This window comes from Osmerus eperlanus, chromosome 28, assembly GCF_963692335.1.
Source record: "Osmerus eperlanus chromosome 28, fOsmEpe2.1, whole genome shotgun sequence".
NCBI classification, from domain to species: domain Eukaryota; kingdom Metazoa; phylum Chordata; class Actinopteri; order Osmeriformes; family Osmeridae; genus Osmerus; species Osmerus eperlanus.
In genome coordinates, this window is record NC_085045.1 from 2,729,935 (window position 1) to 2,755,786 (window position 25,852).

The 25,852-nt window shown below is 48.3% G+C and overlaps 4 protein-coding genes across 6 annotated transcripts; 2 read left to right on the forward strand and 2 right to left on the reverse strand.

The window, feature by feature from the left end:
- Positions 1-7: 7 nt before the first annotated feature.
- slc8b1 (solute carrier family 8 member B1) lies at positions 8-8,809 on the forward strand. The gene is made up of 15 exons (XM_062454552.1): positions 8-471; positions 874-1,026; positions 1,919-1,971; positions 2,511-2,568; positions 2,868-2,973; positions 3,109-3,276; positions 3,818-3,931; positions 4,015-4,083; positions 4,175-4,305; positions 4,586-4,727; positions 4,816-4,937; positions 5,058-5,211; positions 7,668-7,748; positions 7,885-7,949; positions 8,033-8,809. Exons 1-15 carry the CDS (start codon positions 433-435, stop codon positions 8,228-8,230), a joined length of 1,653 nt encoding a protein of 550 aa, XP_062310536.1. The 5' UTR covers positions 8-432; the 3' UTR covers positions 8,231-8,809.
- On the reverse strand, positions 8,754-20,075 carry tpcn1 (two pore segment channel 1). The gene is made up of 27 exons (XM_062454547.1): positions 19,297-20,075; positions 16,251-16,384; positions 15,446-15,622; positions 14,593-14,706; positions 14,278-14,408; positions 14,094-14,182; positions 13,677-13,711; positions 13,473-13,531; positions 13,231-13,330; positions 12,996-13,112; positions 12,734-12,858; positions 12,609-12,657; positions 12,456-12,519; positions 12,254-12,298; positions 12,069-12,125; positions 11,928-11,981; positions 11,684-11,756; positions 11,419-11,526; positions 11,185-11,256; positions 10,715-10,804; positions 10,490-10,605; positions 10,344-10,390; positions 10,163-10,231; positions 9,985-10,081; positions 9,721-9,860; positions 9,558-9,638; positions 8,754-9,421 (listed from the first exon to the last, which is right to left on the reverse strand). Exons 1-27 carry the CDS (start codon positions 19,403-19,405, stop codon positions 9,266-9,268), a joined length of 2,508 nt encoding a protein of 835 aa, XP_062310531.1. The 5' UTR covers positions 19,406-20,075; the 3' UTR covers positions 8,754-9,265.
- iqcd (IQ motif containing D) lies at positions 18,748-22,634 on the forward strand. 2 transcript variants are annotated; one of them, XM_062454553.1, is made up of 5 exons: positions 18,748-18,933; positions 20,717-21,383; positions 21,538-21,771; positions 21,915-21,986; positions 22,179-22,634. In XM_062454553.1, exons 2-5 carry the CDS (start codon positions 20,718-20,720, stop codon positions 22,458-22,460), a joined length of 1,254 nt encoding a protein of 417 aa, XP_062310537.1. In that variant the 5' UTR covers positions 18,748-18,933; position 20,717; the 3' UTR covers positions 22,461-22,634. The 2 variants fall into 2 exon arrangements, with proteins under 2 accessions (XP_062310537.1, XP_062310538.1); XM_062454554.1 differs by lacking the exon at positions 18,748-18,933 and adding an exon at positions 20,371-20,475.
- A 57-nt stretch (positions 22,635-22,691) lies between these two features.
- cfap73 (cilia and flagella associated protein 73) lies at positions 22,692-25,432 on the reverse strand. Of its 2 annotated transcripts, XM_062454556.1 has the most exons (8): positions 25,192-25,432; positions 24,968-25,047; positions 24,686-24,791; positions 24,333-24,437; positions 24,012-24,209; positions 23,641-23,862; positions 23,344-23,502; positions 22,692-23,203 (listed from the first exon to the last, which is right to left on the reverse strand). In XM_062454556.1, the coding sequence occupies exons 2-8, from the start codon at positions 25,021-25,023 to the stop codon at positions 23,126-23,128; spliced, it is 924 nt and encodes a 307-aa protein (XP_062310540.1). In that variant the 5' UTR covers positions 25,024-25,047; positions 25,192-25,432; the 3' UTR covers positions 22,692-23,125. The 2 variants fall into 2 exon arrangements, with proteins under 2 accessions (XP_062310540.1, XP_062310539.1); XM_062454555.1 differs by lacking the exon at positions 25,192-25,432 and having other exon boundaries at positions 24,968-25,170.
- Between the last annotated feature and the right edge of the window lie 420 nt (positions 25,433-25,852).

The window sequence follows — 25,852 nt, forward strand, 5'->3', positions numbered from 1 at the left end:
GCTGCAGAGGTGAAGTTTTGCAGCCTGAACATGTCAACATGCCAAGGGGGACGGGCTTAAACTCAAGCGTTGAAACGTCAGGACAAGGAGGGCGGTGTTTTGATTGTTTGTGTTTGTCTGTACATTATGTCCAGTCCATGGGAAAATAGATACTACTTTAATGATTGGTGCCTTAAGAACTATTGATCACAAGGGCTGAATTTCACTTGTAAACAACATTTCCGATTGTCTGAATGTCCATGCGTCGCCAGTCGTGTTTTGAGGAAACTATCGGAATGGTCATGCTTCCTGAACGAAGTGAATTATGAGATCTTGGAGTTTTGTACCACTGCCAGTAACATGTCACGTTCCGGTTTGTACTGAGCCAAGTACATTTTCTCGGAGACCTCCGTTGTAAAGCGTTCAATCGTCGGCATTGAAGATCCCTTCGTAATGTCACGTGGGATAATGTTCCATGGCAGTGTTGATGAGGTTAGTAAGATAACAAATTAGATTTTCTTCTTCGTAATTAAATTTAAACAGGTGCATTCGTAAATCTGTTTTTCGCTGTTGACAATGAAGTTAATTCACCATTTATGCCATTGCGCAAAACGAAATTGGCATACTGTCAAGGAACTATTCCAAGCTCTCACCTGACCTGCAACTTATTTTAACTCAGAACTTTCATTTCATTCATGCAGAATGACTTACTCGATATTTTCTTATCAAAATTGATTTAAAACTAAATCATTTAGGCTACCATGGTTTAGGGCAGTCTAGATTTTTGTATGACAAGGTTTTGTTTAGGGCCCCCAAAACCCTTGGGCCGGCCCTGGACATGTGTAACTGTGTGCAACGTGTCTAAGTTTGTGTGTGTGTGTGTGTGTATTCCAGTGTGACATGGTGATGAACCTGAGCGCTGCAAATCGCTGTGCGTTTGTGAACAACACCCCAGACTGCAGTCTGGAAGATGGCTTCATCAATTACCTCTGGCTTGCCTTCTGCCTGCTGCCCCCCCACCTCACACCCCTCACAATAACTCTCTGTGTAAGCGTGTCTTCCTTCTCACACCATCTCCCTGGTCCGAGGACTGAACTTTAATAACGTAACAATAACGTAATCTAATAGTAATAAAGTAACTTGTTTCCAGCACTGATGTCATGGCTATGTACAGTACGGGGAACAAGCCTAGGTTTATATACAGTGCGGAACTAGCAAATGTTGTAAATGTTAGCAACATTTGAAAAAATATAGTAATAAAGTAACTTGTTTCCAGCACTGATGTCATGGCTATGTACAGTACGGGGAACAAGCCTAGGTTTATATACAGTGCGGAACTAGCAAATGTTGTAAATGTTAGCAAAATTTGAAAAAAAACATCAACTGAAGGTAAGGCCGGTTATCACTTCCCTTCAGCCTAGTGTGGACAGGTTCCTCTTACCCAGTAATGTGACCATCTGTCAATGGTTTGTGGAAGAATTTACCAATTCTACCCAGTGTCACAAAACCTGTGTAGATTCCCTGAATATACTTTTGCCCAAATCTTTTTTCGATCTGGAGCTCAAGCGAACATACAAAGAAGGCTCTCTCTCCCTCTTCATCTCTCTCTTTCTCTCTCTCTCTCTCTCTCTCTCTCTCTCTCTCTCTCTCTCTCCCTCTTCATCTCTCTCCCTCTTCATCTCTCTCTCTCTCTCTCTCTCTCTCTCTCCCTCTTCATCTCTCTCCCCCCTCTCTCATTCCTTCCTTCCTTCTCTCTCTTTATCTCTGTCCCTTTTTCTGTGTCACCACTCTCTTTCTCCCCTCTCTCTCTCTCTCTCTCTCTCTCTCTCTCTCTCTGCCTTATATAAAATTAGTAGTTCATGATAAAAGAAAACTAAAGGGGAAGTATAGACAACTTGCAGCTGTGTATGAATCTGTCAATCTCTTTTTCTCTTCACAGATTGTATGGCTGTTCTTCTTGTTTCTAATTTTGGGACTCTGTGCGTCAAAGTTGTAAGTTCCCCCACAGACCCTCCTGTTCAACTCTACTGTCTGGAGTGTGTAGTTACAGTCAGTCATGGTGTTATTCTTGTGTTGTGTTTAATTGCTGGCACGTGACCACTATCTGGACAGAGGTACGTGCACAAACTAACTGAACAAGGAGTCGTCTTTTGTGTGTTCCGTTGAGTTCTGTGTCAGCACATTCCAATGCACATGCACTCTTGACTCCATCATCTTATCTTGAAAGGGGAAGAACAGGAGTCACATGGTAGCCTGTTACATGACCACAAGGCATCAGCGAGTCATGGTTTAATACAGTGTAAAGAGTGCAAAGAAAGGGAGGAGTGAGGCATTGGGTTCAGTAAACTTCTGAATAGAGAGATAGAAGTTGGTTTCTTTCTCAGTCATGCTTCCACATGCATTTTACAGCAGTTCGACGACTCAATAAACACACACACATATTTGAGGTTGAATTCATAAGAGTTCTCCTCATTGACTGGTCGATGGCATTGTTATGTTTATGATTTGTTTCTTTGTTCCTTTGTCTGCAGTTTCTGTCCCAACCTCTCCGCGATCTCCTCCACTCTCCGCCTCACTCACAACGTGGCCGTATCCTCAAACACCCGACCACACTCGCTCCTCCTCCCCTTGTCACACGCTCACCAAAACACGCTGAGTAGGGTTTGAGGGTGTGTGAGAGAGAAGAGATAGGAATCTCCTCTCTCTCCTGATCAGCTCTTCCACTGATGATTTCATCAACATTCAAACAGGAACATCCACTTCAAAGTGTATCTAAGAACCTGACAGTACAGTCAGCAGTTCTCTGTTCTGTCTCCGTCCGTAGGGGGTTCTAAGATCAGTAGGTTGTGTGTGTGTGTGTGTGTTAGCCTTGACTAGTCTGTGTGGAGGGGGTGACCTTCCTGGCGTTGGGCAATGGAGCCCCAGATGTGTTCAGTGCTGTGGCGGCCTTCTCCCATCCACATACCGCTGGGTTGGCGATAGGAGCCCTGTTTGGTATGCACACACACTCACCGCACACACACTCACCGCACACACACTCACCGCACACACAACAAAAGACCAACCGTTTTTTGTTTGTTTTTGCGTTCGATCCAATGACCTCGTTCTCTCCTGTTTCTCCCTCCGTAGGAGCGGGGATCTTCGTAACCACGGTGGTTGCCGGGAGCGTGGCGTTGGTCAAACCGTTCACGGTTGCGTCCCGCCCCTTTTTGCGTGATGTCATCTTCTACCTGGGCGCTGTGTTCTGGACCTTCATCATTCTTTACAGAGGAAATATAGCTCTCGGAGAAACACTGGGTAAACACACACACACACGCTCTGGAGTCAGAAGTTCACTGCCTGACCATGTCGTATGTATTTATTGTTGCTTTGTAAATGAGATGTTGTTGTTGCACTCAGGGCTGGACTGGGACAAAAAAATGGCCCTGACATTTTTGCTCAGACTGTCCCACCTGTTTTTGCAAAATGTCAGGTACTGTAGGCTTAGAAACTGAAGCTACAGCACTAAACATGTTGGTTATTTTGAAACACTGGGTAAACAACACACACACTGGAGTCAGAAGTTCATTGTAGTAGCTGGACAGAATGAAACTGCTTGACCATTGAAGAGGTCTGTCCTTAACCACTGTACTTTCACAGCAATTGGGTACTATCTAATACGTCTTCACCATGTAGTATGTATGTATTGTTGCATTGTAAATGAGATGTTGTTGTTGCATTGTAGTATTTGAGCTCACCATGCCTGATAGCTGAGCCGTGGTTCCTTACTTTCAGTACAGCAGAAAGCGTACAGTACTGCTGTGAAAATGTGGTCCTCTTTTGATGCGTGTGTGTTTAGGCTACCTGTCCCTGTACGTTGTGTATGTGATCACAGTCATCGTGAGCGCCTACATCTACAACCGACAGAAACACTCAGCCACAGCCTCCATCCACACCTCAACGCATGTGTCAGGTGCCCTTTGCACACGCTCACACACACACACAGGTGCACGCACACACACACACAAGGATACTAATGTTCTTCTCTCTTGACAGAGTTTCAGTCATCAGAGTCAGATGATGAAGTTCCTTCATTAAGCAACCGTGGCATCCAGCATGACTATGGTAAGAATGCATCACTGTGCTGCACTATGTATACTAAACATCACTCCCAGGTTTGTGCTAATCAGAGGTGAAATGTGTGTGTGTGTGTCAGAAGATGAGTACAGACCGCTCCTGCCTTACTCTGAGTCGACGGTTCAGATTTTCCTGAGCTCCATCAACCCTCTGGATCACAGGAAGTGGAGGAGGAAGTCCTGGGGCTGGAGGACACTGAAAGTACTCAAGGTGTGTATTGTGTGGGTGTGGTTTTTCTCTCTGCTAGGGCTTCGTGGTTAGTGTGTCTTGTGTGTGTAATCTGTATGTGTGTGTATGTTTTTTCTCTCTGCTAGGGCTTTGTGGTTAGTGTGTCATTTGTGTATTGTGTGTGTAATCTGTATGTGTGTGTGTGGTGTTTGTAGGCCGTGTAGCGGTGTAGCTGTGTTTTTTAGCTCTCTCTGTGTCCTGCATCATCGCCAGTCAGTGTGTCGCCGTGACCTAAGCTGCAGTTCCCTCCTGCGTCCACCAGATGCCACTAGAGGTGGTGCTGCTGCTGATCATCCCTGTGGTGGACCCTGACAAGGAGGACAGGAACTGGAGGCGGCCTCTGAACTGCCTCCATCTGTTCACCGCCCCGCTCGTCTGCGTGCTCACCTTCCAGTCGGGGCAATGTAAGTCAGCAAGCTTGACGGAGTGTGTTTCATCGTTTGTGTGTGTGTGTGTTCTAGTGGTATAAATGTGTGTTTGTCTCCTCTGCAGATGGTACTTATATGATCCAGGGGGACTTTCCTGTCTGGCTGTTGACTCTCCTCCTGGGGTTATTCCTGGCTGCCATCGTGTTCTTCACCACCAGCAATGACACGCCCCCGCCCTTCCACTCAGTAAGACAGGACACGTGGGGTGTGCCATCCAGCTTCCTGGATTTGTTTACTATTGTTGTTGTTTTTTTTACTTGTCGGTGAAGTGTGTGTGTGTGTGTGTGTGTGTGTGTGTGTGTGTAGGTGTTCTCCCTGCTAGGCTTTGTGGTAAGCGCCATGGTGATCAGCGCTGCAGCCTCAGAGGTGGTCAGCCTGCTGCACATGCTCGGTGTGGTGCTGAGTCTCAGTAACACGGTGCTGGGGCTCACGCTGCTCGCCTGGGGGAACAGTATCGGAGGTGACACGCACACACACACACACACCATACACACACACACACACACACACCATACACACACACACACCATACAAATACATACCACATGCAAACACACACTTTCACATTTACCAACACACACGCACACACACGCACAATACAAACATATACCACATGCAAACACACACTTTTACATTTACATACAAACACACACACTTACTACATGCACACACACACACACCATACAAACGCCTACAAGATACAAGAGATGACTTCATTGTCAACTGAAAGGTGACAGTAAAGATGAGCTGTGCCAGTGACATGCAGTGATCCACACGTCTGGCCGTCTCGTCAGAGAGCAGATGATGGGTGTTCAGCACGACAGAGATCACCGTAGATGTGCCCGGGATCCAGTCTGGCCTCTGTATCCTAGACCATCCTGCCGCCATACGATCAGTCTCCTGAGCGTTGGGAACAGAACAGCATCGAAGGCGACGCCCACACCTACAAACTTACTTTACTGTCGGGGTTGTTAAAATAGGTGTTTTCTAGTTCTACATACATACAGTCTCCCCACACATGCATTTCATCAGAGCGGTCCTGGGTCTCTTGCTGCTGTTCTGGGGAAACAGCCCCGGAGGTGACAGACACACACCGTAACTCACACCTACATGATACAAGATGACTTTATCAGGAGAGTTAGGGGTTCAAGCCCCGTAGGTGCTGAAACCTTATTGTTTTTGTGTTGATTTATTATTATTAGAATGCTGGCTTTCAGCAAGACCTTACTTCAGGGTCTTGGGTTTGAATCTCACTTGAGCCATTAACATGCATGTCCTTGCCTCACTTTCCTTGTCTATCTTCACTGATCTGTCCCAAATAAAGCAGAAATAAGCCTGAATCTAGGCTACTGTCAGCTTTTAAAATCTAGAACAGATTTGCAGAGGCAAGTACCCAAGAGCGGTGACCATACCATACCAGTCCCAATGGCTCATTGATGAGGGACGCTGTCTCGTAAACGAGAGGTTGAAGGTTTGATTCCCAGCAACTGTCAGTTTTTAAAATCTAGAACATATTCGTAGAGGCAAGTACCCAAGAGCGGTGACCCAACGGTCCCAACGGCTCATAGATGAGGGATGCTGTCTCACAAACCAAAGGTTGAAGGTTTGATTCCCAGCAACTGTCAGTTTTTAAAATCTAGAACATATTTGCCCAAGAGCGTTTACCATATCCTATCAGTCCCAATGGCTCATAGAAGTTTGACTTCCAGCAACTGTCAGTTTGTAAATTCTAGAATAGATTTGCAGAGGCAAGTATCCAAGTGCAGTGACCATACCATACCAGTCTCATAGATGAGGGATGCTGTCTCGTAAACAACAGGTTAAAGGTTTGATTCCCAGCAACTGTCAGTTTTTAAAATGTAGAACAGATTCGCAGAGGCAATTACCCGAGAACATTGTGGTCATCCTACCGGTCCCAATGGCTCACAGGAGAGGGACGCAGCCTCACAAACATGAGGTTGATGGTTTGAATCCAGGCTGCTGCCACCAAATTTTAAAGCGCAGATTGGCATTGACATGCATGTCAAGAACGCCCGGAGAAAGTACTTCTCTGCGAAGGGCTTCCGTGGTGTGGCGGTTAAAGGACATGAACAAAGACAAGTCACTGGGTACTTGGAGTTTACACATCGCCGGTTTGAATCTCACCCACGGTCGGGTTGAATCGTCACCCACGGTTGTCTGGAGCCGCCCCGGCTACACGAGGCAGGGGGGGGGCAACCTCCCCCCCAGGTGGTTCCCAACAATAATCCAAGAGGGTATCCAGTCCAGGAAGCCAACAACAGGGACTTTTACAAACATTTCTGTAGATTTCACTGCCGGCGAGGCAGCCAAAATTTCACCAAACTTTGGTGAGGAGGGAGGAGCCACTGGGCCAGGGGGGAGGGGCCACATGGAAAAGAGGAGGGGTCTCAGGGAAAGGAGGTGGAGCCACAGGAGGGAGGAGGGGTCTCAGGGAAGGAGGGGTGTGGACCGGCTTTTGTTGAGACAGCTGTGTCTCGAAAAGTGTTTTGACTGTTGGGGAGGAGGAGCTCTAGCATGAGCGTCATCTCTCTTGTCCAGCTTCACTGAGGCATACTGAACTACCCAAGCTGTCCCGTACCTAACACACAAGGTTTCGGTCAGTCAGATGAAGCTTTGCAGTGTCGAATGATGAGTCGGGTGAAGCTTCGCGCTAGTTCAGTTACACCTTCCAACACACAAACTCGACCAACTGTAAAATGACTAAGGTCTGACATGCATCCAGTAGTAGCAGGGTTGCATTTTCAGTCTTCAATAAAGAAGCTTATACTCAGGTTATACTCTGAAATCCATCTGACCCTTTCTCGCTTAGCGGTAGAGTATTTCTCTGACTTCTCTCTCCCACCCTCGTTTTTCTGCCATTGGATTTAAAGATTTGTTTGTGTTTTCTCATTTCAGATTGTTTCTCTGACATCACCATTGCGCGGCAGGGCTACCCCAGGATGGCCATATCTGCCTGCTTCGGAGGAATCATCTTCAGTATCCTCTCTGGTTGTGTGCTTGGGGCTTGGGGGAGGAGCGGTGAGGAGTTCAGAGCAGGGAGACTTGGGTATGTTTGTGGTTGGGGGGGAGGAGCCCAGAGCAGGGAGACTTTCCTTGACCAGGTTCCTCTCAGACATGCTGTTTGGCGTGGGGCTTGGCTGTCTGCAACACGTTTACACCCACAACAAAGTCCTGCAGGTAAACGTCTCTGTGGATGTGTGTTCAGAGATATACGTCACCAGGAATCAGTGTTCTCATTCCTCTTACCTGTTCTTCTTCAGCTGGATCCGACAGGTTTGCTGACGTGGGTTCTAGCAGGTTCTCTGGGCCTGTCCCTGGTTCTGTCCTTTGTCATCGTACCCCTATACCGGTTTCACCTGGGTCGGTTCTACGGCATCTTCCTCCTCGCCTTCTACGCGATCTTCATCATCGTGGCGCTGCTCACGGAGTTCGGCAAGATCAGCGTGGGCTCAGCCTGAGTCGGACCCGGAACCCGCCTCGGAACTGGGCCTCAGAATGACGACAGACCCGACCAAACGAAAGGAAATATTCTCGGCTCATTGCACTGTTTCCGTCATGCTGTTCCGTTTGTAGCATGCTGTCTGACCTGCTGCCCTAAAGGCTTCTCCTTTCAAGGAGGTGAAGCCAGACACTGATGTTCCTCCAGCTTGCACTGACTGGACCTTCAGTACTGAGACTAGGACAGGAAGGAGCCTCCACTGTACCCCTGTGCTGGGGAGAAGGACCAGGAATGGAACAAGTCTAATCAATATGATTGTAAATCAGAGCTCAGATGGACTTTACTGTTTGTCTTTGGTTAGTGTTAATTCAGTTATATAGTTCTATACGTGTGGGCATTAACTTGAAACTGTTTTTTTTAAAAGGGTTATTTTACTAAACTTCATGTTTTTTTCCTGACATGTTCCTGGAAATATTTTTGACTGTTGAGACCAGATTTGACCTGCTGTATTTAAAAAAAAGAAAATCCTGAAACCGCAAGGGTACACAAATTCACTTGAGAAAGTGAACAGTTTAATAAAATTATTCATTATTCAATACACCAGATACATTATAATACACTTACAGAATAACAAGATATAAAAGTAAAATCTTCCATTTGGTTAGGAGATATATTGTAGCTGTAGGTTGTTACAGGGCAGGGACTGATCTGAGAGCTGTGTGTTGGACTGGAGTGTCGCGGGGCGGTCATCCTACCTGGTTTTAACATTGTGCCTCTAAACTAGGGCATGTTATGAGGTGAAAGACGGTTATCTGGTCTCAACATACGAGAAGCAGCCACTTGCCTTCACCACACTAGGGAGGGGGGCGGGGGGGTCTGTAGCAGGCCAGGGGCAGCCCAAGGCCTTGGTTGTTGGTCAGGTGACATCCCACCTGGAGATGAGGCGGGAGGGGGGAGAGTCTGTGGTTCCTCCTTACCCACAGGGCCGTTCGGCTGTGGCGGGAGTGCGAGGCGAGAGGGGGGGGATGAGACAGGTCTGAGGCGAGCGTGTCTGTTAGATGATAGTCCCTGTGAGGGCGTTGCGCTGGGGCTCAGGTGAAGGCGACGGGCCGGGGCTCTCCAGCGGTCTCTCCAGCAGTCTCTCCAGCGGTCTCTCCACGATACAGTCTGTCTGGGGCAGGTTCTCTCTGGAGTACTCAGCATACCACTCCTACACACACACACACACACACAAAGAGATATCACCTCAGAGGCTGTACCACACGCAAACACAGCAGCAGCCAGGAATTGCACGTGATGAGACAGGCCAGTCACATGGCGTCATGGTGGCCCTGCCTGACCCTCACCTGGATCTCCTCCTCGTACATCTTCATGCTGAGGTCACTCTTGGTCCTGGACCTCCGCCCCAGGTACACCAGAGACAAGTGCTGGAAACACAGGAGCTGTCAGCTAGCAGATAGCAGAGCCTGGAGTGTGTGTGTAGTGTGTGTGTGTGTGTGTGTCTCTCACCCCGCTGCGGTCCATGGCCAGCAGGACTCCCTGTAGAGAGTTGAGGGAGGACAGTCCAGGGCTGGTCTGCTTGTACAGCTCCAGAGTGGTCAGAGCCTCGTCACGACTCACCTCCGCCTCAAACACGATGCCGTTCTCATCTGCAAAACACACATACACACTTACACATGCTTCCAAAACACACACCCTAACTCATACATGATCCTACGGAGTCCACACACACACACATTCTGAGAGCCCAACACACACACACAAACATCTCACCCTCCGGGTCCTCCACAGGCTCTCTGTTCTTGCGACTGTAGTTCATACGGAACACAAACGCGTCCAGGATGAACGCCACGATGATGGTCATCACCACCTGGACAGCAGTGAGAGATCAACATGTTACCCCCCCCACACAAACACACACCTACAGCTCTCACACACACACACAACTCACCATGGTAACAATATAGAAGGTCATGAAGTAGAGGCGACTCCAGTGAGTGGTCATGGACGTCACTCCTTCCTGTAGGGGAGGGGACAACAGCTGTCAATCAACCTCAGCCACCAATCACATGGAACATGAAATAACTTAACATGACATGTTAAGACAGGTGAAGGTGTTTAGTCACTGTTACCATGGTGATGTACCAGTTATTGACCACCGTGAGCTCAAACAGAGTAACTGCAGACAGAGAGAGAGAGACATATTACCATAGTGACAAGTCTGTAACTGTCAGAACTGAAAGGTTTACATCCTGAGAGTGTGTGTGTTGGTGTTTACCGAAGCTGCTGAGAATATTATTGAAATTGTTGAGATAGTAGTAGCCTTCCTCCAGGACCGTCTTGTTGCCCACGGTGACGTTGATCTGTCTGTAGGAGTCTGCTACCGTACTGGTGCTGCGGGGGGCATTGAACCAAGAGTCAGCCACCAGGGGCAGTGTCAGTGCAGCAGGGTTCGAGGCAGTGTGAGGGCAGCATGATTCGAGGCAGTGTGTTCTGGACTCACTTGCAGCAGTTTGGGAAGACGACATCAGCGAAGAACTCCATCCCCACGATGGCAAAGGAGTAGTAGAAGATGATGAGGGTCAGGCCCAGGCTGGACACACACACACAGTCAAATACAGGACTGAGAGACGGTTTCTTCTTCTCTCAGGTGACTTAACCCTCGTGCTGCCTTCGGGTCACATGACCCAAAGGTTCATAACGAACCATCGTTGTGTTTACCCAATTTTACCCAATATAAAAACAAATACAAATAATTTTCTTTTAACCATTCCAATGTGGGGGGTCTGAGACAGCCCGACAGTTAAAAGAAAATGCTTCACTTTGTTTTTGTATGAGGTAAATTTGTCGCAATACGACGGTGGGTCACAATGACTGATGGGTCAGAATGACCCGAAGATAACACAAGGGTTAAGGGTCATGCTTAAGGGTCATGCGGGGGGTCAGGGGTCATGGTTAGAGGTCGGGGGTTACCTGGCCATCCTGGGGAAGAGTTCAAACATGGTGTCCAAAACGTTTCGGTACCTCTGCTTGATCTTAAACAGCCTGGTGGACAGATGGAAACAAGACCATCATGGGTAATTACCTGAGCTGTCTTTATAGGACAGCGACACATTTCTCCAGCTGTGTTTCAACCGATCACAGTAATCACATTTTCACAGATACAAGGAGCTGAAGAGAAGCCTGTGTGTTTCCGTGGCACCCCACCTGAGGAGCTGCAGTGGCCTGAGCACCACGATGAAGTAGAAAGGCTCCATGTCGAAGGCCAGAGCAATCAAGCCCAGAAAGGCGAACACCGTGACGGAGAAGTCAAACCTGAGCAGAGGAGCCAAACAAACAGCAAATCCGCTAAAACACTGTTGATAGAGATACAGTGTGTGTGTATGTGATAGAGAGAGAGTGTGTGTGTGTGTGTGTGTGTGTGTGGAGGGACAGGGGGTAAGAGGTCAGGGGTCCAGGCCTCAGTACTCACAGGTTCCAGCCAGAGCTGAAGTAGGCCATGGGTCCCAGGCCTGTGATCTTCAGCAGAACCTCCACGCCGTAGACTGGGCATGGGGGAGGAGAGACGCTATACTGACTGAACATCTAACTAAGATAGTAGGCTCTCGTCCAAAACAGTTTGGAAATCAAAGTAAGCCTCTAACACCCAAGGGTATTTGACGCTGTGTGTGTGTGGGGGTGTGTGTGTGTGTGTATCTGTGTGTTTGCCAACTCACTGGTGAGGAAGATAATGTAACTCAAAGGGACGGCACGGGACCAGGAGTATCCACCTAGACCAGGAGAGACCAGAACTCACATCAGGGGTGTGTGTGTGTGTGTGTGTGTGTGTACCGTGTGTGTGTGTGTGTGTGTCTTACTGTTCAGCATGTAGGTTTCCACTAGGATCCACACACCGTTGAAAGCCACCACCACATCTGCAGGAAGAGAACAGGATCAGGACTGTGTGTGTGTGTGTGTGTGTGTGAGACAGGAGACATGTGTGTGCTCTGCTGGTTGTGAAGGGCCAGCCACTCTAGCTGTCTGAGCGGAGGACAACACTCACACATAGTGTACTGGAAGGCCTTCGACTTCACCAGCATGTTGATGCCTGTTAGGAAGCAGAGGCAGACCATGAGACAGAAAAACCAGGGGGAGGAGAAGGAAGGGCAGATTGGGAGGGAGGGAGGGAAGGAAGGGATGGATAGATGGAAGGGAGGGATGGATGGAATGATAGATGGCAGGATTGATAGAAGCGGACCACTAACCTTTGAAGATGAGAAAGGTGGTGTTTGGAAGGTCATCAAACCAGTGCTCCCCACTCCGCCGTGCCTACCTCACACACACACACACACACACTCCTCAGGATGCGGTAGTACATCAGCTATGTACAGGTAAATGCTGACCTGAGGTAGGCTTACCTTCCACTTGAGTCCGATGACCTCATAGAACTTGTAGAAGTCGTCCAGGCTGCAAAAGACGAACACACAACTGCAGATCTGTACATGTGTGCGTGTGTGTGTGTGTGTGTGTGGATGGTAGGTACCTGAGCATAGGTGCCCCAGCTGTGTTCAGAGCCTTATAGGTGAGGAAGCGATCCCTGGCAGACATCCGTGGTCTGTAGAAACGCATCAGACCGTCAAACTGCTTCAGCGACACACCCATCGGCCTCTGCGACACACACACACACACACACACACCTTATAGCAGCTAAACACACTTTTCTATTATGATCATTATATATTGATAGTCTCCCCTTTCACTATCCCTGTGTTTGTGTATGTGTGTGTGTGTGTGTGTTACTCTACCTGCCGGCTGACCAGTAGTTGAAAGGCGTGGTCGATGGCGGAGCGCTTGTGTAGCAGCAGGGATTTGAACTTCATCTTCTCCACCCCGTTAAAGGTGTCAAACACCACAGCTAGGAGCTGCACACACACACACGGACAATATTCGTTATCATTCCCCTTGCTGGATTCTTTGGGTGTGTGTGCATGTGTGTGTGTATGTACCTGTATGCATGTGTGTGTGTGTGTGTGTGTGTACCAGGTTCATGATGAAGTACAGCTCTATGGAGAGGTAGACTATGAAGAAGACGCAGGACCAGCGGTTCCTTGAGTACGCCGGCATCATTACGTCCGGAAAACTACAGACAACAGGAAGCACACCGTCAACTCAGCAGCCAATAGGAACACAGAACACTTAAGTAGGGAATCCAAAACAGAAGTTCATTGAGGTATGTGAGGGGTGAAGGTGTGTGTGGGTGTGTTTTCAGTGCGTGGGCTTACTTTGCTGTGGTCAGGAGCACAAACAGACTGACAATGCTGTTCTCCAGAGTGCTGAAGTACTGAGGGAGAAACACAGTCACACAACACAGTTAGCAAAACTGGTCACCAGCATGCACATATAAAGACGCCCGCATACACACAGACTTCGATGCACATGCAGAAATCACAGTTGCACACTTCTTAGTAAGACATTCTGGAACATACCGGATCAGCAGTGTTTGGGGAGAACAGACAGAAACCTGTGGAGAAACAAAAGACGATCAATACAACGGTGAGACAACAGAACTGACTGATTCACGGTATGTGTGTGCGTGTGTTTCTCACCCAGGATAGCAAAGATAACCGTGTGTGTGTGTTTCTCACCCAAGATAGCAAAGATAACCATTGGTGTGTGTTTCTCACCCAAGATAGCAAAGATAACCATTGGTGTGTGTTTCTCACCCAAGATAGCAAAGATAACCATGTGTTTCTCACCCAAGATAGAAAGATAACCATGTGTCTGTGTTTCTCACCCAAGATAGCAAAGATAACCATTGGTGTGTGTTTCTCACCCAAGATAGAAAGATAACCATGTGTTTCTCACCCAAGATAGAAAGATAACCATGTGTCTGTGTTTCTCACCCAGGATAGCAAAGATAACCATGAAGAAGAGCAGCAGCAGAAGAATGTCAATAAAAGGTGGGAGGGACTGGAAGATCTGACGCAGGTTTCTGATTGGAGGAGAGATAAGGTCTGTCAGTGACCCCGGGGGTTTGGGGAGCGGCAAATGGAGGAGCATGTGTGTGTGTGTGTGTGAGCGTCCTACCTGCGGACAGCGCCACAGTATCTGCAGTCCACCAGGAAGATGGGTCTGAGAGCCCGGGTCACGCGGAGGTGAGACGTTTGGCGGATCAGAACCACTATGGCCTCCACGAACTGGAGCAACAACACACAAGTCTACACACACACAATATAACATAAAGAGCTGTGAAAAAACCCTTCTGGTTCACCGGGTACAGCACGTACCACAAAGTATAAGGCGTCAACGCAGGGGCCATTTCCTGCATGTCTTCCTCCCTCTCCATGCTTTCCTGTCTCTTATCAAAGATACATAAAGCCGAAAAAGGAAGGCTGTGCTCACCTTCACCATGGTCCTCTTGTGGCGTATGAAGGTGTGGAAGCCGAGCCAGCGCAGCTTCATGCAGAGCTCGAAGGCCACCATGACCAGGGCCAGCAGCTCCAGCGTGGCGTGGACCTGCAGACACAGCAGCATCAGGTCCTGTACACAGGCACAGGACTGGGAGAGCACAGTACGACTGGGTCTGTCTGTCTGTGTGTGGTGTCTGTGTGTGGTGTGTGTGTGTGTATGGACTGCCTGGGTGTGTGTCTGTGTGTGTGTATGGACTGCCTGGGTGTGTGTGTCTGTGTGTGTGTGTGTGTGTGTGTATGGACTGCCTGGGTGTGTGTCTGTGTGTGGTGTGTGGATTGCCTGTGTGTGTGTTCGTCTGTCTGTGTGGTGTGTGTGTGTCGGTGTGTAGTGTGTGTATGGACTGCCTGGGTGTGTGTCTGTGTGTGTGTATGGACTGCCTGGGTGTGTGTGTCTGTGTGTGTGTATGGACTGCCTGGGTGTGTGTATGGACTGCCTGGGTGCGTGTCTGTGTGTGTGTATGGACTGCCTGGGTGTGTGTATGGACTGCCTGGGTGCGTGTGTCTGTGTGTGTGTATGGACTGCCTGGGTGTGTGTATGGACTGCCTGGGTGCGTGTGTCTGTGTGTGTGTATGGACTGCCTGGGTGTGTGTATGGACTGCCTGGGTGCGTGTCTGTGTGTGTGTATGGACTGCCTGGGTGCGTGTCTGTGTGTGGCGTGTGTGTCTGCGTGTGGATTGCCTGAGTGTGTGTTCGTCTGTCTGTGTGTAGTGTGTGTGTGGACTGCCTGTGTGTGTGTAGTGTGTGTGTGGACTGCCTGTGTGTGTGTATGTGTGTGTGTCCGTACGTAGACGTCGAGCCGTAGCGAGGGGACGGCGGGGGCCTCGCACAGCGACAGCACCATGAGCAGCAGCCCTGTGAGAAGCTCCATCATGTAGAACAGGTGGTTGTGGGCAAACAGGTAAGCAGCCAGCGCTTTGGGGCTCCGCGGATGCGTGAAGAACTTGTCATTGTTCTCTCCTTCCTGTTGTGGAACACACACGCGCGCGCACAAACATGCATGCACGTGCAGGTATACACACAAGCAGGCAGGCACACACAGACACAAACAAACAAACAAAACCAACCATAAACATCCATTGCAGAGTATTTGTCACCTGTCCCAGGACCATTCCAGGTGTGTTTTAACAAGCAAAGCTCACACAGGCAGTAAACCATTACAAGGTCACATGAGCTGTAGGTTGGCTAGCTCAACACAAACCAGAGGTAAACTTACTTATACAGAACCAGGCATGTGTGTGTGTCTGGTGGTCAGTAAAGCAGGTATTGCCATGCCTAGGGGTTTACGGTACCTTTAGGAGCGATTGTACTTTCCGCAACAGTTACTAATTCCAGGATGAAAACATCTCTGAAGAATTAGAGTAATATCAAGTTATCACGGAGACAGAACATTTCTGTCGTCATCTGCAAATACCGAACTTGACAAGTTGCCTCCATGATTGTAGTTTGTTTCGCCGTTTTGGTGATTCAAAACTCCATTGGGTAAAGTTTGGCTTTGGCACACTGGCAAATAGTGATTACAACCAGGCAACCCTGATCTGAGAGGTAAACTACATACAGAAGCAGCAAGATGTGCGGCACTGGTACAGTACCTGCAGGTAGATAGCTGCTTCTTGGTAATTCATCTCCCAGCTATGTCGCAGTGATGCATTCTGGGGCCTGTGGTTCTGTGGTCCCGGCGTGGGAATCACAGCGTTGTTCGCAATGTCATAGCCTCCTCCTCCATCTGTAGGAGAAAGAATCCACTCAGTGTGAATGTGGTTCACAACCACAGAGTAGTGAGGTTAAAACAGCAGTCTAAAGCAAGAGAGGGCTCCCCCTTATCTGCTGATAGCTGTCCAGACACCCAGACACATACCAGGGCTGTCTACTTCTTGCTCCACCATAAATGAAGATATCAAGACAGGATTATCCTCCACCGTCAGGTTGTCATGGATACAAGGTATCTCTGTCTGAACAGATGAGCACTCCATGGCTCAGTTTCCTTTCACGTGTGTATGTGTGTGTGCTTGGAGCCCCGTGGTCCTCTAAAGCTGTGTGTGTGACATTGACAGTCCGCAGGTCTGGCTCCAGTGTCCGACAAACTTCCAGGGACACACACACACGCTCACATTCCTGAGGGGCCACAGATAGGAGGGATGCAGGTGCCAGCCACGTCCTCAAACCCTGGTCCTTTCTCTCTGGGGGGCACCAGGTACACACCAGGCAAGAACAACGATCCTCAGGCCAAAGTCCAGAGGCGTTCAGAAGATTCAGCAAAATCAAGACAGGGTGGGGATTGCCACTCCGTTACAGACCTCCTCACCAAAACAGGAAGCTGGGACCCGAGGCCTGGAGGATCGGGACCGGTAAGAAGTAGGATAAGGAGGCACGGTCCTGAGAGTTCCAACTGTCTCCGCCTCTCTCCTGCTTTCTGCTAGAAAGTGGAGTTTGATATCTGAACCTCGTGTTCCCTGCCTGTTCCCTGCCGCCTGTTCCCTGCCGCCTGTTCCCTGCCGCCTGTTCCCTGCCGCCTGTTCCCTGCCGCCTGTTCCCTGCAAGTCTTTGCGAGGATTTGAAAGAAAGTCACCCTGCAGACAGCTGCTCTAAAATGGGAACGCACAGTGACTCACCACCAGTAAAGTAGCCTTTGTACCACAAACAAAAAAAATCAAATCTTATCCTTCCTCTTTGCAGATTGTTTTTAAGGTTGTTGAGAGTAAAACAAAAAAGAAAAGAAAAAAGTGATTACTTGGCAAATATGTTGCTATAGCCGTCTGACCAAACAGAAACTGCAAAAGCTACTGTTTAACTTCCTCAGTGTTTCCTCTATAGCTCTTCAGTTAAGCATATAGATGGACAGTTTCTTCCTAATAGCTAACTAACATCTCATATGTGGCATAATAAGGGTCATCTCCATCGATGAAAAACAGAACTAAACCGCAGACTGATAACAGCCAAACACTATCAAAAAAAACCTTAGATCTGAAGGATCAAAACGGCCTACATCTTCAAAAGAAATTAAATCACGACAAGATCCTCTTCGTCTTCAGGTGGATGTTGTTCTGACTTGTCTACATCACCTCGGACTTCCGGCCAGCGTTGCTGTGTGAGGGGGGGGCGGAGTTATTCCTGCAGGAGTCTCCCTGGCTCCTCCACCAACCACATGACTCACGCTCCGGCTTGCTGCAACGCTGTTCTCTGGGACCACAGACGAGGAGAGTATAGACGTGTGTCCCTCCCTGCGGTCAGCGTGAGGCTCCTGTACGGCGCGCCGAGTCCCCTGGCGTTGCCGTGAGAGCTGTCGGCTGAGGTGTCAGGTAAAAGATCCAACTGGGGTCTTTCCAGGGCTTGCTAACGTGGCTATACCGGGGCCTCGACTCTGCTGTTGCCCTGGCAGCGGAGCGTCCTGTGTGAGCTGTGTGCTCTCTCCCTGCCTCACATTTGTAAGAGAACAATAACTGGTTTCAGTGTTTGAAGCTGCCTGTCTGTCAACAACACGCTGAGGTCCAGCGGACGCTGCTCTTCTCCAGGCCCACACAGAAACTCAAACAAACCAGGCGGCCCCGAGTCTGCCTAGTCCTCCCAAATCAGACAGAAATATCCCAGAATTCATCCTCCCCATGTGACCATTCTTCTTCACGTGGCCCCCTCACAACAGAAACCTGCTTTTCCAATCAAGAGTCCACAGCAATGCATGTGGTGTGGTGTGTTGTGTGTGGGTGGGGGGGGCAGGGCTTCCTTCCACTGTGTATGGGTTTAACTTCTCTCTCTCTCTCTCTCTCTCTCTCTCTCTCTCTCTCTCCGTCTTTCTCTCGAGGACACTCCAACCCTAGAGCAGGTCGGTTAGTCTCTTTCCTACAACCCCTGGGAAGGGACCACTCCCAGATATCCTGGACAAACAGTTTCCATTATCCTGTCTGTTTTTAAAGCAGTAAAAAAAAAAAAAGAAGAAAAAAAAAAAGACCAAGAAGGATGCACAGTCAGCCCTGCAGAGTGGACTGTGGACGTACACACTCACGTATAGACACACACGCAACCCCTAAACATGGGGCAGAGGGGCCACTCACACTGCTGACACTGCAATTTGCAGCGTAAGTGTGTGAGAGGCAATTTGTGGTGTGTGTGAGGGATACAAAGGCTGCAGGATTACTAGACAGGATAACACACAAATATACACACACACAAACACACAGGGCCAGGGAGCTACTCTATATTTTATTTTTTTAAACATGACCTTTGACTTGGGTGTAAGGCAAACAACGGATGTAGTCTGGCAGCAGAGGAGCAACGCTGGTAAGTTTAAATGGGGGAACAAACTGTGGCCCAACTAATACTATCTGTTCTCAGCCCTTCTACTTAGCCAGGCATTCCTGAGAGGACCAGAAACTGGCTATAATCAAACTTTGTGATTTTATTCAAATCATGGTCAATGAGTCTACATATAATTCATTATTTATTTAGTTATTGATTTAGCATTACAGTATGGTTGAGAATAAGTTGCAGTACAACACCACATTGCAAGGCAGATCCAACAGATAGTCTAACGTAAACAACACACTGATTGCAGCTGATAGCCTACCCTAGGGTTTGCTATTAAATTTGGTGTCTGACTACACAGTTCCAAGATGCAGAATTTGGATGACAACAAAAACTTACTCTCATCGCCTCTCTCCGTGTCTCCTCTCTCCATCTCATCGCTTAGCAAACCGCTGTTCGCATCGTCCCAGGTTAGGATGAGGGGCACATCGTCATCACTGGCCTCCATTATGGCCAGAGTTCTGATAGATGTGAAGATCTAAGAAATGTATTCCACTCAACTATCTTCCTAATAGCCCATTAGTTTTAAAAGGAGCTAGAAGCTGTTACCAAAAACATTCCTACGCAAGGTATTCTAGCTAGAAAGCTAGCATGTCGTCAGGGACATTAAACTCCTAGCTAGCTAACTAGCTATACACAGTCGACTTCTCAAACTTAGCAAGTCTAGCTATCTCTTAGCTATGTTGTGCTAGCCAGCGAGCAATATTGCATTAATTTACCCTAAGAACTTTGGACTTTAAACTAGTTAGCTAGCTAGGAAGATAAGTTCCTCAAATGAAGCGCTTGTGAATCAATCGAATCGCTAGCTAGCTAACTCAATTTGGTTAGCTAGCTAGTTCAGCTGATTTGATGCTGCTTGATTTGTACTTAGTGACATCTGTCGCTGACCAGCACGCCAGGCTGGCCTTATAACTGTCCATCATCATTTGACTTCCAATAACTTTGTACGAGACTTGTGAAGTACTAGCTACCGTAGCTATAAAATTAAACCATACAATGTTTGATTCCTAAGTTTGGTAATATTATTCGGAGCCAAAGATATATCATATTTGAATAACTACTTTAATATAAGCTAGTCTAACTGTCCTTCATGTTGGACCGTTCATTTTCGCAAGAAACAATGTTACATTTTACGACAGTAACGACGGACGGCACTGGCCACAGGGTTTTCAAAATAAAAGTGGACATGGAAATCTATGTGGATCTGACATTTATTATATGATATTTACAATTTTACCAAAAAGGTCCGCCAATAGACAGCTTATATCTGTGCAATAAATACTAATTAAATCAATATGTGGCAACAATGTTGGTGCCTTCACCGAAATACCCTTCAGTTTTGAAAGTATCTCGACAGTGGATGCATGCTGTATCCTAGCAACCATGGCGTGAACCATCAACACAATTATAATTATTTTCTTGGAGACTGTCAGAAACAATGCGGGCCATTTACCTAGCTAGCGCTAGCTAAAGCTGTTATAAACTTTATGTAAAAAAGATTTTTAAGGTTTGTAAGAGGTAAGTAGGTTCCTTAAAATAAGTGACATATTCTAACACATCAACAACAACAAAAAAGCTTAATAGCCAATAGTGCTCAGTTAGTTAGACACCCCTTGACAGTTCATTAGTGCACTGGAGCAAGATAGCTAATTTAGCTAAAGTAGCAAAAAACTCGAAATATATTGTGAAATAGATTGTCTTTGAATCAGATGTACATGGAATAATTGAAATGTAAAATTAACGGAGGATCTTTTTTTAGCATGTCAGCAGAGGCTGCCTTGCCCGCAGAGGATGTCACCCCCCAGACCCTGCTCCACTGCCCCCAGCCCAAGGTCAAGGCACGAGAAGACTCCCTGAAGATCCTAGACCCCTCAAAGACAAAGCTGTCGTCGCTGGAGACTAAGCGAATAGCCGGGGTGCTGGACGAATGCATCAGCCGGGTGGAGCAGGTGGCTTTACTGCCAGCTGCGCTGGCCCACCTGGAGGATCTGTCAGTGGGGCTGGGAGAGGAAGTGACCGGGGCCCTAAGGGAGCACCGGCTTCTTGAAGAGAGGCTGGCGAGTCTGGAGAGGACACCCGGTGGTGAGGCCGTGGGGGGGAAAAGAGTCCAGGCGGAGAAAGACATCCGGAGCTCCTTGAAGAACGTGTTGCGTCTGCTCCGAGACCAACCGGCCGCCAGACGTGTTCTGGGAGGGGAGGGCGTCTTGAAGGGATCACCAGGGGTGAGTGGAGGCATGCAGGGCGTCCTGGGGGGGCTGATGGAGCTCAAGGGGGTGCTACTGGAGAAGCTGTTGACCAGCCCCACAGAGGAGAGGGAGCGGAGATGCTACATGCAGGAAGTGTCTCTGAGGCACAAGAACAACATGGAGCTGGTAGCTTTGCTGGGAACTGAAGTGGAAGCTTCCATTAAGGACAGTGACACAGAGGTATAGAGGCACCTAAAACCCACCAGAATAACTTGTCTGTTTGGCACTTTACACAAACAAGAGCTTTCTGTGCAAGATATTCCCTCTTCCGAATAGAAATTGTAATTTCTCTACCACCCTATTCCCCCTCTCTCTGTCTCTTCGTCTCTCTCAGATTGGCAAGAAGAATGAGGTGATCAAGAAGCTGAAAAGCTCCCTGCACCAGATGGAGAAGATCTCGGAGGACTTTGTGCTGAGAATGCAGCAGGACGCCGAGAAGCAGAGCCAATCAGACGCCAAGACCTCGGAGGGGAAACAGAGCCGCATGCAGCAAGAGGCCAATCAGCTACGAGTCCAGCTCAACAACCTGATTGCAGAGAACCGCGAGGTGGAGACCACTCTTCGAAAGGTCAGTCTTTAAAGGTCAAGCAGCATCCCTTATCAGTTGGAATCTTCATCTTACATTTTAATTTGGAAGAAAAAAACATTCCAACACCGAAATCGAGTGTCTGAACTTGCCAGTAATGCTGTACTCTGCCCCTCTGGCGTTAGAAAAAGTACAAGGTGGAGACAGAGATCGAGAACTGGATCCAGAAGTACGACGCCGACATGGGAGAGAAACAGGTAGAGTATCCATGACGACACAGAGACTCAGCTGGTGGGGACAGACATTCAAACACAGTTATTCACGATTCCAAATGCATTCCATCTTTTCTGCCCCCTCTGTCTTCTGTGGGTGGAGGGTGTGTGGAGGGTGTGGGGTGTTAGATCCCGTCTTATCCCATATCCCCACCTCTCTACCCCTCCTTTCTCCAGCTGGAGCTGGAGGATATGATGGGCGTGTTCGAGGAGGAGAAGGAGGAGCTGAGGCAGCTGGAGGAGGCATACGCCGTCCTGGAGGTGGAGTTCAGCCAGATCCAGGAGGAGAGGCGCCTGGCGGAGGAGAGGAGGGAGGAGGACAGGAGGCTGCTGGAGCTGAAGAGCCAAGCCGCCACCCTGATCCAGGCCATGTGGAGGGGCCACCGCGTCCGCAAGGCCATGAAGGGCAAGGGCAAGGCCAAGAAGGGCAAGAAGGGCAAAGGCAAGAAGGGCAAATAGAGCCGGTGGACTTCCTACCTGCGGTTCTGAAGAGCTCTCCACCAGTAACCAGTGCGTGGTCACTGTGTGTTTTTACATTTCATATATTGTACCTGGGGGATTTATTTGAGTGTTATTTTTATCTTCGTAATTCATTTGAGATGATTTCCTATTAAATGCCGCTCCTATAATGCTGCTTGATGACTCATGTTATATTATGTTTTAGTGTGTGTACATGTATATAGATATATAAACTATATATACTTGTATTTCAGTTCAGTTTATTATAAAATGCAGAAATGAATCTCATGATCGAAACATATAAAGCAGTTCAAATTAATAATTGGAAGGAAAACTTCTTATTGTAATAGCTATGCAAATAAACATACAAAATTACAGAATTTCATATGTTAAAAAAATCGAATGAATATCCATCACAACCATTGTGTGGTGAAAGTTGAGCTTGGCACATATTAGACATTTTCCCTCCCCAACCACATGGTGGCAGCAGAGTTTAGATTGTTCAGTGTTTGGAACGGCCCCAAACCAGACTGCCAACCCAGGCAGGCCTCCCTGCTCCACAGTCGACAGGCCCTTCACAACATGTGGGACGTCCTATTCTCCCCACAGTCTCCTCACAGTCAGCTGGAATTGTTCTGGAATCTTCTTGATCCTCTTTCACCTCCTCACTCTCTGTCATCTGCGGGATTCTGACCTTGGATGTGGCTCACAATGGCTGCCTGGTCCTTGATGAACAGCTGTATCTGAAGCAGAGAGACCACAGTGATGAATGGTGCTGTTGCTGTTAGACATACCAGTGGAGATTAATGGCAGCCAGATGACCCTGACCTTAGATGGCCCAGTCCGACCCAGACACGTGCTACATCACTGGGAGACGACCAACCTTATCTAGCTGCGCCTCTGTGTCGTCAATGGCCACACCCTCTTCCTGGTGAGTCTGCCCACCCGTCATGTGATAAAGGTTAAGGGTCACCACTTTGATCTGTCCCAATAGGAGCGTCTCCTTCGCCGCTGTGGTCTGGATGTGATTCCACTTGCTCTCCTGAATTAAAAAAAGAGACCATCCTTGTCATTAGCATTATTCGGGAACAAGACTAAAAGATCGAAATCCAGCAACAGTCCCTTAGAAATCCATCGATCGTGTCTGCTCTGTGTTTGATTGAGGATGTCTGACACCCACCCATCGGAGAGCGTCTGAGCGTGCCCGGTCCAGCTGGCTCTGGAGCTGGGAGAGCAGGTTGTTGTTGTGCACCAGCAGACAGCTCTGCTGGTCCGTGTATCTCTGGAGGGCTCCTCTCAGGCCGTCCACCTGCTCCTGGACCTCGATCTCCCTCTGTCTCAGCTGGTCCCTGGTGGTCACCAGGGTCTCGAAGCGACCCAGCAGCTCCCAGACCTCCTCGAACTGCGGCACATATACACACACACACACACACAATAATTACATCACAACTTACCTGATTTAATTGGAAGACATCAACTTCCTTTATTCACCATAACAGTTTTGTACAACTACACACATAATGTTTGATGTGATTTGTTGAACTGGTGTACCTTGGACATTCGGAGGACCTGTTCCAGGAAGTTCCAGTAGAGAGCGCTCCTCTCCACTCTGCCCTGCAGTCTCTGTCTTCGGGCCTCCAGGATCGCACACTCGTCCTTCAGTCTCTCGATCTCTGCCTCCTTCTGCAGGACAGCTTCCCTCTCTTTCTCTGCTTTCTTCGCTCCGCGACTTCGCTTGGCATCGTTTTCCTAATGAGCGGTTGAGACATTATCACCCCCTGGTCCAACAAGGTTCAATGAAACACTACAGATTCGATGAGAAAGGTTGTTATGTCAGGTAGAACCTCCAGATGGAGGGTTGTAAACACAGACTTTGAGGAATTTGTCAAACTTGAGAAGAGACTCCTTCAGCAACTCCTCCTTCATCATCAACTCATTTCTCTGCTGTCGCAAACTCTGCTTTTTCAGCTCAAACTCCTGTGTGCACACACACAAACACACACACACACACACCAGAAAGACACACAGGACTGTTAAAACCGTTGGCATGGCACGACCGCCACAGATTCATCGTCACACGAGGACAAAAACAGGTTCAGACAATCACAGATAGCAGGAACACAGAAGAGGGAAGCTTCTGTAGTCCATCGTTGGCAGTTGTGGTCATTGTTGTTTGCCGAGTGTGATAAAGCTCATGGTGAGCGTGCAAGGTTTGTCCTGAGCACCTCTCTGTGAGTCTTCAGCCGTTTGTCCACCTGGGTGATTTCACTCCGTTTCTCCAGCAGACGCGTTGCACCTGTCATCAGATCTCTCTCCCTCCCTGGCACCTTTCTACACACACATACAAACACACAAAGGTGGACATCCAAAAAAACAATTACACAGACAATGATTTGCATTAAACTCACACACAAACGTTAGGTCCTTTGAGGACCATAAGGATTCGAGTTGTATTTATTTTGGAAAAAGTAAATTAAAATCTCTCTGACACATACACACTCACTCACTTTGAGAGTTGTTCCTCAAAGACTGTCTTGAAATAATCCTCCAGGTTCAGGGCCATTCTGTTTCCTGTGTCTGGAGAATCCTTCAACCAGCCGGGGTGATAAATGACGGTGAGTAACTTTGGTAAGGAAACTTTCCTGTTGGAGTTGGTTCAATCTTTCTACTTTGCTGCGTGTTTCTGTTTCTATGGCAACACACACACACACACACACACACACACACACACACAAAGCTTCTGGGAGCCTCCTGTGGCTGGATCTTGTATTACATCCAAAACTGCACACCAGATCTTTCTGACGTGGAGGCCAACAGGACTGAAGGTTTCTTCAGCTGATTGACAGATTGCTATCCTAAATGGAGGAGTGTCATCTGACTTGAAGCTGTGAATTCACACATTCCTATCCTCTGTGTCACCCACGGAAACCTCCTGAAACAGACACACACACACACACACACACACACAGTGACTTCACTAACCACTAAGTGAAAGCTTTAGACTAGACATGGCTCTGGGATCACCTTGTCGTACTCGTGGCGTCGGCCACGACCCTGCCTCCCCCCGGTGACAGAGGAGAGAGTCATTCAGATGAACACAGTGGGAGGTGGCCCGCGATGTCGTTCCCGCATTAGGCACGTCAGGTGGGATGTCTAGGATTAGGTGAGGCAGACATCATCACCAGAGAAATGCATCTGCAAAGGCACGCACGCACGCACACACACAGACACACACTTACAGAGAGAGAGAGAGAGTTAGCGAAGAGGAAAAACAACAACACACAGATCTGGTAGTGGGGATGCAGCTTAATCAATTTTTGATGAGCAGAAAGCACGCTACACACACACAGGGCTTTATTAATGCTAATGGAGAGATGCTATCAGAATAAAAG